General features: G+C 38.7%; 1 protein-coding gene and 1 non-coding gene across 2 annotated transcripts in view; one reads left to right on the top strand and one right to left on the bottom strand.

Annotated features, from left to right (window-relative positions):
- The window catches only part of Phax (phosphorylated adaptor for RNA export), a 17,540-nt gene extending 4,141 nt beyond the window's left edge, over positions 1 to 13,399 (top strand). The window contains exons 3-5 of the mRNA XM_004631323.2: positions 3,992 to 4,112; positions 9,917 to 10,000; positions 12,390 to 13,399. Of these exons, the coding sequence (XP_004631380.1) occupies positions 3,992 to 4,112; positions 9,917 to 10,000; positions 12,390 to 12,659 (475 nt within the window). The 3' untranslated portion in view covers positions 12,660 to 13,399. The remainder of the gene's footprint in view (positions 1 to 3,991; positions 4,113 to 9,916; positions 10,001 to 12,389) is intronic.
- On the bottom strand, positions 10,801 to 10,911 carry LOC111816804. Its single transcript, XR_002821137.1, has one exon. It is a non-coding gene; the product is annotated as a U6 spliceosomal RNA (small nuclear RNA).
- Positions 13,400 to 15,243: the final 1,844 nt, after the last annotated feature.

Raw genomic sequence — 15,243 nt, 5'->3', positions numbered from 1 at the left:
GTGTGTGTGTGTGTGTGTGTGTGTGGCCAGCTCAGCCCACCAGGGGGTGGGGCTGGCTGGCATGTGTTGCTGGGGGATTAGAACTGCGGTCCCTGCTTTGCCAAGCTTTTTCCAAGTAGGTGCTTTAGACCACTGAGCCATCTCTCCAGTCCCATAAATGGAATAAGGACTTTTTTTTTTTGCTCCTTGAATGCCTTCAGGGCACTTTTGCATGGCTGGAGTGTTGTGGGGATTGAACTACAGCAAACTGAGTCTGCCAGCATTGTGGAAGCAGCCACTTAAAGAACGGAGCTAGAGCTAGGCCCCCTATCTTGATACTTTCCCCCATTTCCCTCGCCTCCCTTCAACCCTTCTTCCACTCCTTCTTTACAAAAGCTTTGTTTGCAGTTTTCTTCCTTTTTTTTTTTCCGTTGCTCTTCCCTTAATCTCCCTCCCTTGTTCTCCTTCCCATTTGAATATTTTCTTCTTCTCAATATTGATCATCCATTTTAACACTTCTAGTTTCTCACACAAGAGAAATAGGTGATACTTAAAGATGTACTTTAGTTATTTTACTTCAGAGTATGGTCCTAAGGTACATCTATTTGCCTAATAATGTCTCAAGTTTGTCCTTTTTATGGCAGAATAATAGACTTGTATGTGAAAATTACATTTCTTTTTCCATTCATCTGTTGATGGGCATCTGGACTGTTTCCGAGATTTAGCTGTTAACAAAGTGTGCTGCTATCAGTGTGGGTCTGCGTATGTTGCTGTGCTACGATGCTTTTAACTTTTTCAGAAAGATAGCTGAAGGGGAATAGCTAGGTCAAATGAAACCTCTAATTTTATTTTTTTTGAGGACTCTACATACTGATTTTCAAAGTGTTAATACTAATTTACGCTCCCACCAACAATGAAGAAGCATTCTTTTTCCCAAAGCTTGCCACTATTGGAGGGGGATGGGGAAATTGAGACTTCTATTCTAGTTGCACTATGTATCCAGGCTGGCCTTGAGTTGACTGTGCAGCCCAGGCTGTCCTCAGACATGCTGCAATATTCCTGCCTTAGTCTCCTGAGTGCTGGGCTTATAGGTATATGTCGCCATGTCTGATTCACCAGCATTTGTTACTGGTTGATTTTTTTTTTTTTTTTTCCCCCTGTTTTGGTTGGTTGGGACAGGGTCTCACTATGTAGTTCAGGCAGGCCTGGACTCACTATGTAACCTAGGGGACTTATACTCTAGTGATCCTCCTGCCTCAGCCTTCTGTAGCACTAGGATTAAAGGTGTACACCACCACACCTAGAGATCAATTCCTTGTTTTTCTTTTTCTTTCTTTTCTTTTTTTTTTTTCGGCAGAACCGGAGATTGAACTCAGGCCCTTGCACTTGCCGGGGAAGCCTTTAGTCGATTGAGCCATCTCCCCGGCCCTCAATTCCTTATTGATAGCCACTCTTTCTGGAATGAAAGTAAATCTTTTTGGACTTTTAAAAAATATTTTCAGTCATTTGTTACTTAAAAGTAACTGTAGTGAAGTATATTTTATATATGATAGTATTCACCTACTTTCAAGTGGTTTTTTCTTTTTGGTGTGGTAAATTTATCAATTTGTATAACCATCACCATCACATATAAAACCTTTCTATCACCCAGTGAGATCTCTCGTGTCCATCTGCCCACTTACAATGAATCCTGTTTTCATCCCCAGACAACTTTCCAGTCTCCTTTCTCTCTGTACAGGTTTGTGTTTTCTGGACAAATGAAATCATAGAGTGTGATCTTATGCTTGTTTCTTTCACATGTGAATTATTTTTTGACATTGATCTATATTGTAGCAGTGAAGAATACTTGATTACTTTCTATAGTTGAGTATATATATGTATGTAAGGTGTGAATGAAAAATAATGGAGTTTAAATTCTTTTAAAAAGGTATTACAAAGACATTACCATTAATCCTCCTGAAAATAGTCCCTTTTGAGTCAGACTTTTGCCATTGATCTTGCCACTTTATGAAAAAGCTCTAGAACTTCTTGTCTTCACTTGTACTGGGGTAGCTTCCTTGAATGTATTGAATCAACTCAAAATATTTACCTTTCATAGTCACTTTGACTTTGGAGGGTATCCAGACTGAATTGCACAGGGCCAGAGCCCATGAATTAAGTGAATGAAGACACACCATAATGTTTTTACAAGAGCCTGCCTTTCCATTGGCTGGCACTTAGCATTCACCTTGTTTGTCTTTTTGAGAGAGGGTTTTTCACTGTGCATTTCAGGTTGGCCTTGCACTCACTTTGTAGCCTAGTCCTCCTGACTCAACCTCCCAAGTGCTGGGATTACAGGCATGTGCCACTACTCCTAGCTTCACCATGGTTTTAAATTTCATTGGTTCATTATGCAGAGAAGACTTCCAGAACTGCTTCAGAAAGTGGCAAGACTGATAGGATAAGTGTGGTTAAAACAAGGGGAATTGTCCTGGGGGAGATCAATGGCAATATGTCTGTTGTTGTAATTTTTAAAAATGTAAACACAAAGCCTCATGTGCTGGTGCATACCTATAATCCCAGGTGTGCACTGCGGCTGGGATTGCTGCAAGTTCAAGGCCAGCTTGGGCTGCATATGAATTCAGGACCAGTCTGCACTGCATAACAAGACCCTCAAAAAAAGGAAAAGAAAAAAAGTCAGCACCATATTTTCCTTGCATGTCCATAATGAATGATATTTCACTTTTTGCTAATCACTACTGCTATTATGAACCATTGCATGTACATCTGTGAACGTTTTCTTTTTTGCGGGGGGGTGAATACCTAGGAGTGAAGATGCTTGGTGGGTGGTAAATTTTTAAATCATTTCTTTTTTCACAAGTTCAACTTTTGATTCCCTTTTAAGTCACTTGTTACAAGTTGAAAACAAGCTGGGCATAGTGGTACATACCTATTCTCCTAGCACTGAGGCAGGAGATTCACAAGCTTGAGACCAGTCTGAATGCATAGTGAGAACTTATCTCAAAAACCCAAAAAATCCAAATGACAACTGGTTGAAAATAAATGTGGTTGAAAAAAAGAAAATGTAATTGAATAGTAAAATGTCAGGTATTTACTTTCCATCACAGTCTTTCTCAGTATGTGTTAGTACTGGGTTTTTTAAATACTGAGGACAATTGTGATTTGAGTTCTAGAAAGAAACTTAATTTATAAGCCAGAGCCTTTGCTTACAGATAAAAAAACCTCAGGTTTAGTAGTTAGATGGCTTGCCTCAGCATCACACGTTTAATTGTCAGACTGCCACTATTGCTTTACCCATAGTCCAGTGCACTTTCTGCAGCAATACACTGCCTCAGGCTGAGAAGAACAGAGGTCCTAATCTGATGGGGAACTGACTGGCAAGGGTTTTGCACTGCCACTTTCCCTTCATTTCTGGAGCATGTGGTCTCTGGCTCCATTCAAGCTTCCTATGTTCTGACTCATAACACTGAAAGAGTTGACATCACACTTAAGATTCCTAGGACTGTACAGAGTGTAACTGTATTAAATCATCAGTAAATATTAGCCATTTCGATTTTTGTGCCAAGTTAGCCTGTGAGGACAGTCCAAGACATCCAGTCCATCTGGAATTTAAAAAGCTAACTTTTAGGAATAGTAGTTGAAAGCATGACATTTGTTATTTGTTTGGACACATAATTGAATACATAGTATATGTTATTTGTTTTAACAGGAATAGTTTATAATTTTATCTTTTTTATATTTAGACTTGCTGAATGTGCACATTTATTTTGAAATCTACCATAATCTAGAAAGGCAAATGAAGCCAAGTAGGAGAGTTGAGATGAAACCTAAGGGTTAATATTTGCAGGACTGAAAATGAGGATATTTCCATGCCAGTGATTCTGGGGTTAATTATTGGAGATTTAGAAAAAGCAAATGTTACTACAGTAGTATTCTGATGCTAGTTGAGCACTATCCTGGAGAATAATATAACAACAAATAAGAGGTTAATTTTGTTTCATTTTCTAATCAGGTTACAGGAACCAAAGAAGGATCTGATCGCCCGAGTAGTAAGGATAATTGGGAACAAAAAGGCAATTGAACTTCTGATGGAAACTGCTGAAGTTGAACAAAATGGTGGCCTTTTTGTAATGGTAAGGCTGCTGCACCAGTTTGTTGTTCTTATATTATGTATATGTCTTTTTCTAAATATATCTATATATAGATATACTTTTTTAAAAGTGAATTTGCTTATGCTGGACCACTTATTTATTATTATAATTATTACCATGTGTTTCAGGCTTTTAGAAAACTACATGAATAATGAAGACTGAACCTAAAAGTCCAGTAGTGTGTCCCATCCATCCCCATAATGAAATACGAGCCCAGGGCCTTCACTCTGAGCTCTGTCTCCAGGCACACACCCTCCCCCACCCCCCAATTTTGAGACAGAGTCTTGCTGACTTAAAAATTTTAACATAGTCTAGAATGACCATAGCTGCTCAGATTTTGAGTGTATACATTTTAGAGTTCAATATACTAAATAACATTTATTAAGGTTTTTTTTTCCCTCCTTAAGAGTTTCCACTCAGCTACAAAATGAAAGTTAATTCTGTGATGTACAGATGCTCATGGAGTACTTAGCAGCCCGGCATGGTGGCACACTGCAGGCTGAGGGAGGAGGACTGAGTTCAAATCCAGCCTGGGTAACTTAGTGATGTAGTGGGATCTTATGTCGAAATAAGAGAGCTGAGGGTATTGCTCAGGCCTTGATTCCAAGGAAAAAATATGCTTAAGCTGAACATGGTGCCACATACCTGTGCTGTAGCACTGATGAGACTGAGGCAAGAGGATCATGACTAAAAGCCAGACTAAATTAGCAAGAGCCTTTCTCAGAAAGCCAGTTTCTTCCAACTTGTTAACAATTTGAAGCACAGATAAAAGATAGATACACTTTATCCATGTAGATTAAACTTTTATGCGTTGTAGGCATAAAAATGGGAAAAGGCTCCTGGAGTGAGAGAGCAGTGATGGAAACAGGTTGAGGGACACTGTTTACACAGGTTTCCTAGGGACAGAAGGGACTCTTCGACCAGATAGACTGCAGATCAGGATAGCTGTCTTCTCTGGTGGGTTTACAAATCCCTACCTGACACAGCTTTCAGAATAGAGTGAGGATAAGCATGACTGGCCTCCTCTCCCTTCGTACTCCTTTGTAATGTGCTGGTTATACCATAGTCACAGTACAAAACAGGAGAGCAGTGTTATGCTGTAGAAGTGGAAGACAAGTCAGCAGGTTAGAACTGGTAGCACTGGCTGCAGAAACTGCCTGTGAACATAAATTACTAAAATTAATAACAAAACAGAGTAATAATTAAGGATATTCTGATATCCCAGCTTGTATCACTAATAAAGTACTCTAATTTTCACTTAATTGAAAAAGATTCATTAATATTTTCTAATATTGTAGTTATAAAATTTTACATCATATGAGCTAATTAAATATACCAAATGTTGACAAGATACAATTCAGATTCATTTTTTTTAAAGTTTGTTTTTTGAAACGGTCTTACTATGCAGTTATGGCCAGACTTGAACTCACTGTGTATGCCAGGCTGGCCTCAGACTCATAGTAATCCTCCTGCTGCAGCCTCCCAAGTGCTGGGATTACAGATGTATATCACCAGGCCAAGTTTTTTTTTTTTTTTTAAAGATGATCTTGCTGTGTAGCTCAGGCTGGCCTAGAACTCGCCATCCTTCTTACTTCTACCTCCCAAGTACTAGAATTACAAGCATGTACCACAATGCCAGTCTCTGAATTATTATATACTGTTCCTTAAGTTCCTGAAAGCCTTAAAGGCATCTTCATTTTTCCTTTTTTATATTCTGAATTCATCAAGAAACCTCTTGGTTGCCATTCCTGTCCCCAGTGCTGCCCCTGTGGTCTAATTCACATTCTCTGTCACCTTGATTAGTGCGTCAACCTCTCAGCACAGCAGCTGGCAAAAAGTGCATATCTTACCTATCCAGCCCTACAGAGACCATCTTATTCATAGTAAAGCCCATATTTGTAAAGGTTTAAATCATGCCCCTTGAGCACCTGTCTCATATTGTCTTTCCCACTATACTTTCTACTTTCTCAAGACTGTGCTCCTGCCATGGTGGTCATGTGTTCCGTGTACCAGAAAGAGACATGGGGGGGGGGTGTCTTCCAAAGACAGGATTAGTTCCAGTCTTCATTTAATATTTTGCCCATTATTAGTGGAATTTTTGCATTAATTTTTATTTTTGAAAATGCTCTCTATCGTGATTGCTTATTTTTGGAATCTGAGGCAAATAATTTCTCCCTTCACTGTAGTTCTGCCATACCGGGTACTGTTCACTTCTGCCATGGCTGTTACATTGACCTGCTGTTCTTCATTCAGTACACATTGCCTTATCTTCCTCAAGGACTGGTGCATGTGTGTGTCCCTCTGGCCTCTTGTTTAATAGCAGAGTTCTCCTCCCCTTTGTTTCCTGTACCTTCATCTGATCTTTTTTTTTTTTTTTTTTCACATGGGATATAATACTATCTACTATATCTAAAGCTAACACATTTATTATTTACAAACTGTCGTCTTGTCACTCTCAGTTACAGCATGAGCTCTATGTTCTAGAAAAGTACCTGGCATATCAAGTACACAGCTCAATAAATAATTGTTCAAAGAATGTATCAATATCAAGAGAACATGAATTTAGCTGGGCATGGGCAGTACATGATTGTAATCCAGGCACTTGGGAGGTAGAGGCAGGGAAGTTCAAGGGTTTAAAGCCAGTCTGAGCCACGTAGGGAAAACCAGTCCAAAAAAATCACAGTAGCTTCACAGTCTCAATCTATTTATGGTGCAAAGATGTGTATAATGGATTAATGAAAAAACAGATCAGAGGACACTCTACATTAAAAATCGTGTTTGAGAGATAGAATAAAATATGTGAAGAAAAAGTTTTTAAAATGTTCTCAAGCCTGGGTGTGGTGGTACACACCTGTAATGATAGCTTCTTGGGAGGCTGAGGCAGGAGTATCCTAAGTTTGAGGCCAAACTGGGCAATTTTGTAAGACCCTTTCTCAAAATAAAAAGGGCTGGAGATGTAACTTATTAGTAGAGTACTTGCCTAGCATGTGCTAGGTTCTGTCCACAGTACCACAATTTTTTTTTTTTTTTTTTTTTTTAAAGGAACTGAGGCTTGAACTCAGGCCCTTGTGCTTGCCAGGCAAGCACTCATTCTACTGAGCCATCTCCCCAGCCCCAGTACTACAATTTAAAAAAAAAAAAAAAAGTTTGCAAGCTAAAATGTTTTTTGTGAAATGTATATATTTACTGAGGTTTTTTTTTTTTTTTTTATTAAAGACTCAGAAAAAAACCTCAGTTCAACATATTCACATATTTAAAAATCAAAAATACAAGAGATTGATGGGAAAGGAGAAGTAGGAGTTACTTATTTAAAAGAGGAATTAAAACTTTTAGAAAATCGTTTTGCAATGAAGTGAATAAAAATACTGTACACATAACACTGGTTCACGGGGCCAGGGAGATAGCTCAGTGGAATAAACACTTGCCTGGCAAGCGCAAGGGCCTGAGTTCAATCCCCAGTTCCACCAAAAAAACAAACAACAAAAAAAACAACAACAAAAAACCACTGGTTCATGTGGAGGCAGGGGATACAGCTGTTTTAGAGCACTTTTCTAACGTGTGAAGCCCTTAGTTGATCCCCAGCACTGCAAAAAAAAAAGGCAGGAGGTTAAGGTAGTGTAACTTTTGTTCTGTGTTTATTACCACAATAAAACAGTATGTAGTAAAAAGCAATCCTCCCACCCATCTCCCAGCTATTCAGGCTATTCCCACATGCTTACATAAATGGTAATATTTTATAACATTGTTCAGTACCTTCTTTTCCACATCATGTATCTTGGAGCAATTGAATATCAGTATATAAAAAGAATGTGTTTATTTTTTACAGGTGGCAATATGAAAATACCATAATTTCTTTCTTTTATATGTTTTTATATATACATAGACTCATTTATTGACTTTACATTTACACATTTGCCTACTTGTAGAATCAGTACTAGTTATGCTATTGTTTAGGGACATGCAGAGTGACAAAGAATCATCCAGTTTATACATTCCCACATAAAGCTGAATGGCACTCTCCAATGTGTCAGTTCTCATTGCATAAACAAGTATCCTTTTCAAAATCTCTATTAGTGTCATGACTTTCACACTTTTGTACTTTATTTTTCTGGTGATTTAGCTGTTTAAAATGGCCCCCTCCACAGTGGTCGTGCTGAAGTGCTGACTAGCATTTCTAAATGTAAGAAGACTGTGATGTGCTTTAGGGAGAAAATGTGTGTTAGGTAAGCTTCATTTAGGCATGACTAACTGCTGTTTGCTATGAGTTCAATGTTAATGAGTCTATCTGTATCTGTATTATTTAAAGTTATACTTTGATGGTGCTGGGCATTGAGTTCAGGGCCTTGTGTCTGAGCATGAAGTCTACCACTGAGCTACAGTCTCAGCCCCAAAAATCTATTTTAAATAAGATGTCTTTGTTTTGTTTTTATTTTTGGTTTGTTTTTTGCAATGCTGGAGATTGAACTTAATGGCACCTACCACTGAGCTACATCCCTAGCCCTTGTTTTAGTTTTTACTTTGAGAAAAGCCCTCTCTAAATTATTCAGGCTGGCCTTGAATTTAAAATCCTCCTGCATCAGTCTGTACTAGCTGGGTTTACAAGCATGTGCCATCATGCCTGACTAAATTTTTTTTTTTTTTTTGCGGAACCGGGGATTGAACTCAGACCCTTGTGCTTGCCAGGGAAGTGCTTATTCCACTGAGCCATTTCCCCAGCCCCTGACTAAATTTTAGAGTGTCTTTAAATAGGAATTCATATATGATGAAGTTACATATTGATCTTGTAATAGGTTTTAACCTGAGGCCTGCAAACTTAACCCTGTATTTCACTTAAAGCACTGTTCTGTGTTTACCAATTCAATTTTTTTTTTTAAATTTTATTTATTTGTGGGGTGGGGCCAGCTCAGCCCACCAGGGGGCGGGGCTGGCTGGCATGTGGTACTGGGGGATTGAACCGCGTTCCCTGTGCTTTGCTAAGCTTGTTCTAAGTAGGTGCTTTAGACCACTGAGCCATCTCACCAGCCCCACTAATTCAATTTTTACAACATTTTAGAACGTAACTGTGAGGTATAGTGAGAAGAGACTGTGAGTGCATATATCCTGTGATCTTGGATTCATTTGGAATAGGTCAGGGTACAAGATGTAAGGTGTGGACCTTACTCAGAATTTCCCCAGATGGCCCAGTAGCTCCTAGCAGGGCCAACTGTTGAATAGTCTGTTTTGTCTTCTTTAGTTTAAGCTATTCTGTTATACCATAGACTAAATTCTCATGTCAATTTGGTTTTATTTCTGAGTTTTCTATGCTGTTGACTAGTCATTTGTTTTATTTCATTATAACTTTTAATTATTGAGGCTTTATGACATATTTTAGTATCTGACAGAAGACTGGTACAGCTATAATCTCAGCACTCAGAAGGCTAAAGTAGGAGGGTAGCTGTAAGTTCCAAGCCACTCCTCCAGTTCAATCCCAGATATCAAAAAAAAAACCTTAAGCCAGCCTGAGACTGTATCACTAAAAAAAAAAAAAAAAAAAATCTAATATTACTGATCTGGCCAGATGGCAGACAAAATCAGAAAACCGGGATAGTTCTTCCATCTTCTTATATGTATGTCTCCTGAAATAGGGCTTGATCATTTATGGGAAGAATCTATGTGGTTGAGGGCCTGAGGATGTAGCTGCTGTAGAATACTTGGCTAGCATGCAAGAGGCCAGGGGTTCCATCCCCAGCACTGCCAAGGAGGAAAAACAATATTGATGTAGTTAATTATTCTATTCCTTTTTATAGAATGGTAGTCGAAGAAGAACACCAGGTGGAGTTTTTCTGAATCTCCTAAAAAACACTCCTAGTATCAGCGAAGAACAAATTAAGGTAATGATACTGACCTTGGCTTTTCAGATCCCTTTTGATTTGACTTTTGTAAAGCTTCAGGTATCATTTTATGATTGTCCTGGTTCCAGTTTGTTTGTTTGTTATATATATTTCAGGCTGACCTTGAACACACCATGTAACCTTAGAAAAAATGGTAAATTATCGCCGTCTGTGACAGTATTATAATGGGCTTTAAGAATGTAGATTTGAAGAGATAAATCAAGTCAGACTTTATACATCTACATCTTAGCTTTGTAATCTTCTGCCTCATTTTTTCCATCTGAAAACAAAGGTGATATACTACACCTACCTCATAAAATGTTTGTGAGCATGAAATTAGTTAATGTGTGTGAAAAGTACTTCTTGGCGTAGTTCCCGATGCCAAAAGTACTCAGTTACCTGTAGCTAACCTTATTGTCCTCTGTAGTGTCACCTTTATTCTGCTTCACCTTTTCTTCAGATGCACTGTCCTCCACCCCCAGTCCTCCCTCATTTCTTTGTCAGGTACTTTTACTTTCTCTTATCAAAACACTCATATTCCTCATACTCTGAAGCTTTCCCTTCTCAATCCCATGCCCTGCATATAGCTACTTAGCATACAAAGTAGGAGTAAGTCTCCTTTATCTCACCATCTGCAATAGTGCTTTTGATCTTTCTCAATTTTATTTTTCATTGTACATATTTACAGAGCATAATGATTATGTTGCTCATGGAGGATTGGTAAGTATATAAAACACATTTTACTTCCTTTGTTCATAACTTTTCCCTCCTCTCTCCATCTCTTGGTCCCTTTGCCTTGTGAAATGCTGCTGCATAGATCGCTTCATGAATGTGTTTCATCCTTGTGCAGGGGCCATCCCAATCTTCTGTGTATCATTACAGTGCTTTATCTGTGCTGCTGAAGCAAGCACCACAGTGCCTTTTTTTTTTTTTTTTTTTTTTTGCAGGACCGGGGATTGAACTCAGGCCCTTCCTTGCACTTGCCAGGGAAGCGCTTGTCTTACTGAGCCATCTCCCCGGCCCAGTGCCTTTTATAAACAGGAAGGGATTTGCACTTCTGTACTTTTTCAGAGTTCCTTTCCAGAAAATAATAGTTCAGAAATGTGTCCTGCCTTCTACCAGCCTCTTTTCTAAAACTTTATACCACATCTGTCTTACTATACCCAATGTGGCCCTTTTCTTTTTTAAGATTTAATGCTGTATGGGGCTGGTGAGATGGCTCAGTGGTCTAAAGCACCTACTCAGAACAAGCTTAGCAAAGCACAGGGACCACGGTTCAATCCCCCAGCACCACATGCCAGCCAGCCCCGCCCCCTGGTGGGCTGAGCTGGCCACACACAAATAAATAAATAAATAAATAATTTTTTTTTTAAAAAAAGATAAAAATTTCATTATGCTAATGCATACAAACATATTTAAAGGGGCCAGTGCAGTAACTCACCAGACTAAAGCACCTGCGTAGTAAAGCACAGGGACTGGGGTTTGATCCCCAGCACTACATGCCGTGCCAGCTCTGCCCCCAGGGTGGGCTGAGCCAGCCAGAGTCCAGACATAGTGGCACATGCCTATAATCCCAGCGCTGGGAGGCTGAAAACAAGATCACGAGTTCAAGCTGCATAGTAAGACTTTAACAACCAAATATGTTTTAAAAAAAAATTCAAAATAAAGTAGTTTTCATAAATACATATGAATAAAGATAGAGGGCCAGGCATGTAGCTCAGCAGGACAGTACCTGCCTGGCAAGCTCAAGATCATGAGTTTGATTCCCGGTACAAACAAATAAATATCACATCACAGAGGACCTTAAAACTTTAAGGAATTGTATTATAATAGGCACTGTGCCAAAAATATTACAAGTGAATTATTTCAATTGTAAGATACAGTTTGTATTCTATTTAAACTTTTCTAAGATACAGTTCAAAAGTTTCCCAACTCCATAACATAATACAAAATCCTGAATAAATTGCAAGCCATTTGAATTATTTAAATCAAGAGCAGTGGGACAAAAAGACATAATCTGATAATTAATAAAATCCACCTTGATTTTCCTCTTGTATCTTTTAGGAAACTTTTAACTATAGAGATAATGCATTAAGTACAGACCATAAATTTAACCTTAGGCTAGGTTTGACTTGTAGTTGCAGTCTTTACTTACAGTTGGTATTTACTTAGTGTCTTGGACTCTGAACCTAATATTTGCTTATTTTTGTAGGAAATGGGGATAATTGTAAAGAGCCTGCCTAATAACAAACTTTATAGGGGAGATGAATGGCTCAGTGGAATAAGTGCTTCCCTGGCAAGCGCAAGGGCCTGAGTTCAATCCCCGGTTCCGCCAAAAACCAACAAACTTCATGGTAGTTCTACTACAGTTATTCTATTTTTATTACAGGATATTTTCTACATTGAAAATCAAAAGGAATATGAAAATAAAAAAGCCGCTAGAAAGAGGAGAACACAAATATTGGGGAAAAAGATGAAACAAGCCATTAAAAGCCTGAATTTTCAAGAAGATGATGATACCTCACGGGAAACTTTTGCAAGTGATACTAACGAGGCCCTGGCCTCTCTTGATGAACCGCAGGAAGGTCATGGAGAAACCAAGTTGGACGTGGAGGAAGCTATTGAAGTTGATCATGCTCATGATCTGGACATCTTTTAAGTACATTTTGGATGTTTTGAGGAATAATCCTTTCTAAAGTAACATTGTAACAAACTGTTTCTACTGATATAGCTTTGTTTTACTTTGCACTGAAAAACATGAAAATCTGGTCTTGTTTTAAATAATATGTGGGGAAATGAATGCCCTTAATTTAAAGGTGGTTCATGTGTGACACAGTACTTAAAAGTATATGACAATGTTTAATTTCTTAGTTGCATGGCTAATACTAGTATTACTAGTTGTTAATCATTTTTTCTACATCATTATAATATGCCATTCAAAAGTTTAGTTTTTTTCTCTGTTACATCTTCAAGGTAAATTTTGCTTTGGTTTTAGAACATTCCAGCGGAAGGTCCTAAAGGGACACGCAGATTGTTACGCTGTTAGAAACGCATTTGGATTTGTGTTTTCTATACCTTATATTATAAATACCCTTAAGTAACTTTAAGGATAGAGACTAAAGGCATATACTTAACAGATCCTACCCAGTTACTTATTTGTCCAGTAATGAATGTCAGAAGCTTTTTGAAGAAGTATTGGTTTATAACTTTTTGATTTAACTGACTGCATAATAGATGATTCAACAGTTATAAACTGTACCTTTATTATAAACTAAACTTAAAATCTTTTAGTAGTTCCTGAGATCGTAGTCATTGAAGTTAGATCATGAAAAGAAAAATAGTTATTGGTTGCTTTTATTTATAAAGAATACAAAAATAAAACCTTTGCAGTCTTCCTGAGCTTTGGGTGGCTTTATTTACTTGTGCTTGGTGCTGTCCTACACCAGTGATGGCAAACCAGTTGGAGACCAAGTGCCAAACTGCAACCCGGAACCCACTTATTAACCGCAAAGTGCCAGCACTGCAGTTAAACCTGAATACTGACTGAGCTTTTAATTTTATAAAAACAGTTACCCACTTGGCTGTGGGGTAACTTAGCTCACGTGCTGACAGCACTGCATACCCTCTGCAGCATGCATGCCCTAGGTTTGCCACTGCTGCTAGGGCCTGATACACTGCAAAGCATGTGTTATGCTGTTGAGCTGTTCGCTGTCTGCAACTTGCTTTTCTCCTTGTGATGCCAGGGATTGAGCCCAGGGCCTTGAACATGCTAGGCAAGTGCCCAACTTTTAAAATCTCAAATATTGCTTAATATCACTTCTATAACCAAGGGAAGACACATTTTAAGTAAGTGCATGTTGTTCCTGTGTGGGTTCTAGTTTTGTTACTGAAGGTTGTATCCAAGGGTTATCACTCTGAGCTACATCCATAATCTGCTTTAGCTTTGATTTTGTTCTTTGGGCATTTTTTGGATGAGACAATCTTAAGTTGAATTTGGCCTTCCTCTTGCTTCAGCCTGCTGGGGAGTTGAGATTGCAGTCCTGTGCTACCACACCTGGCTCAGGTTACTTAGGAAAGGTGATTTATTTTTCCCTCTTGTGGTTAGAATGGTACCCCAGGTCATCTTACATATCACACATGTGCTTTGCCACTGAGCTCTGGTGGTTTTAAAGCAACATCACATTTAGAAAAGATAAACATGTAAGTATTACTACTTCCTTTAGTCCCCTTTTTAAAGGACACTAATTCCTGAGGCTACTTTATCATCATTCATATTGTCCCTTTTAAACTGGTAATAGTGACCCACACCAGTAAGCCCAGCTATTCAGGAGGCTAAGGTAGGAAGATTGCAAGTTCGAGAGCGGCCTGGGCAACTGTCTCAGAATAAAAAAAGTTGAATGTGTAGCTCAGTGCTTCCTGGATTCAATCTCTAACCATAGTAAGAGGGGAAAAAAGATTGCCTCTTTTGCCAATGTTCCTGGTTCAGTTTTGTCAGTTTTTTAACCTTTGAAACCATAGATTTCTGCCTTGTATCATATCCTATCGTATAGAAAGCAGTGCTTACGTTTTTAAGGTTCTTTTAATTTTTCATGTTTAAAATTACTTTTATTGATATTTGGGGCTGGGGAGATGGCTTAGTGGAATAAGTGCTTCCCTGGCAAGTGCAAGGGCCTGCGTTCAATCTCCGGTTCCACCAAAAAAAAAAAAAAAAAAATTACTTTTATCAGAGCCAGGCATGGTGGCACACACCTATAATCCCAGCACTTGGGAGACTGAGGTAGGAGTTGTGAGTTTGAGAACATCTTGGGCTACATAGTAAGTTCATGGCCAGCCTCAACTACATAGCAAGACCCTGTCTCAAAAAAAAAAAAAAAAAAAAAAGAATACCACTTGAAGAGACACTCATGGGGGCCTGCCCCTTAGCTCAGTTCTTTAAGTGGCTGCTTCAACAAAGCAGTCAGGCTCAGGTTGCTGTGGTTCGAGCCCCACAACTCAAGCCAGCCAAACCTGCCCTGAGGGCATTCAGAGCAAAAAAAAAAAAGATGCAAGTGAAATAAACCAGACACGCATGTGTAAATATCGTATAGTTTCCCTAGTATAAGAACTCAAAAAGAAGAAATACAAACAGAAAGGTATAATACAACTAAAAGGAAAGCAGGAACTTCAGGACTAAATAAGAGAGGGAAAGGAGAGCTAGGAAACATGACAATGACAAGCCATACAGTTGTATGTAGAAGATGGGT

The sequence above is a fragment of the Octodon degus genome, unplaced genomic scaffold, assembly GCF_000260255.1.
Source record: "Octodon degus isolate 3935 unplaced genomic scaffold, OctDeg1.0 scaffold00040, whole genome shotgun sequence".
Classification (NCBI taxonomy): domain Eukaryota; kingdom Metazoa; phylum Chordata; class Mammalia; order Rodentia; family Octodontidae; genus Octodon; species Octodon degus.
This window is presented reverse-complemented; position numbering and strand designations above follow the sequence as displayed.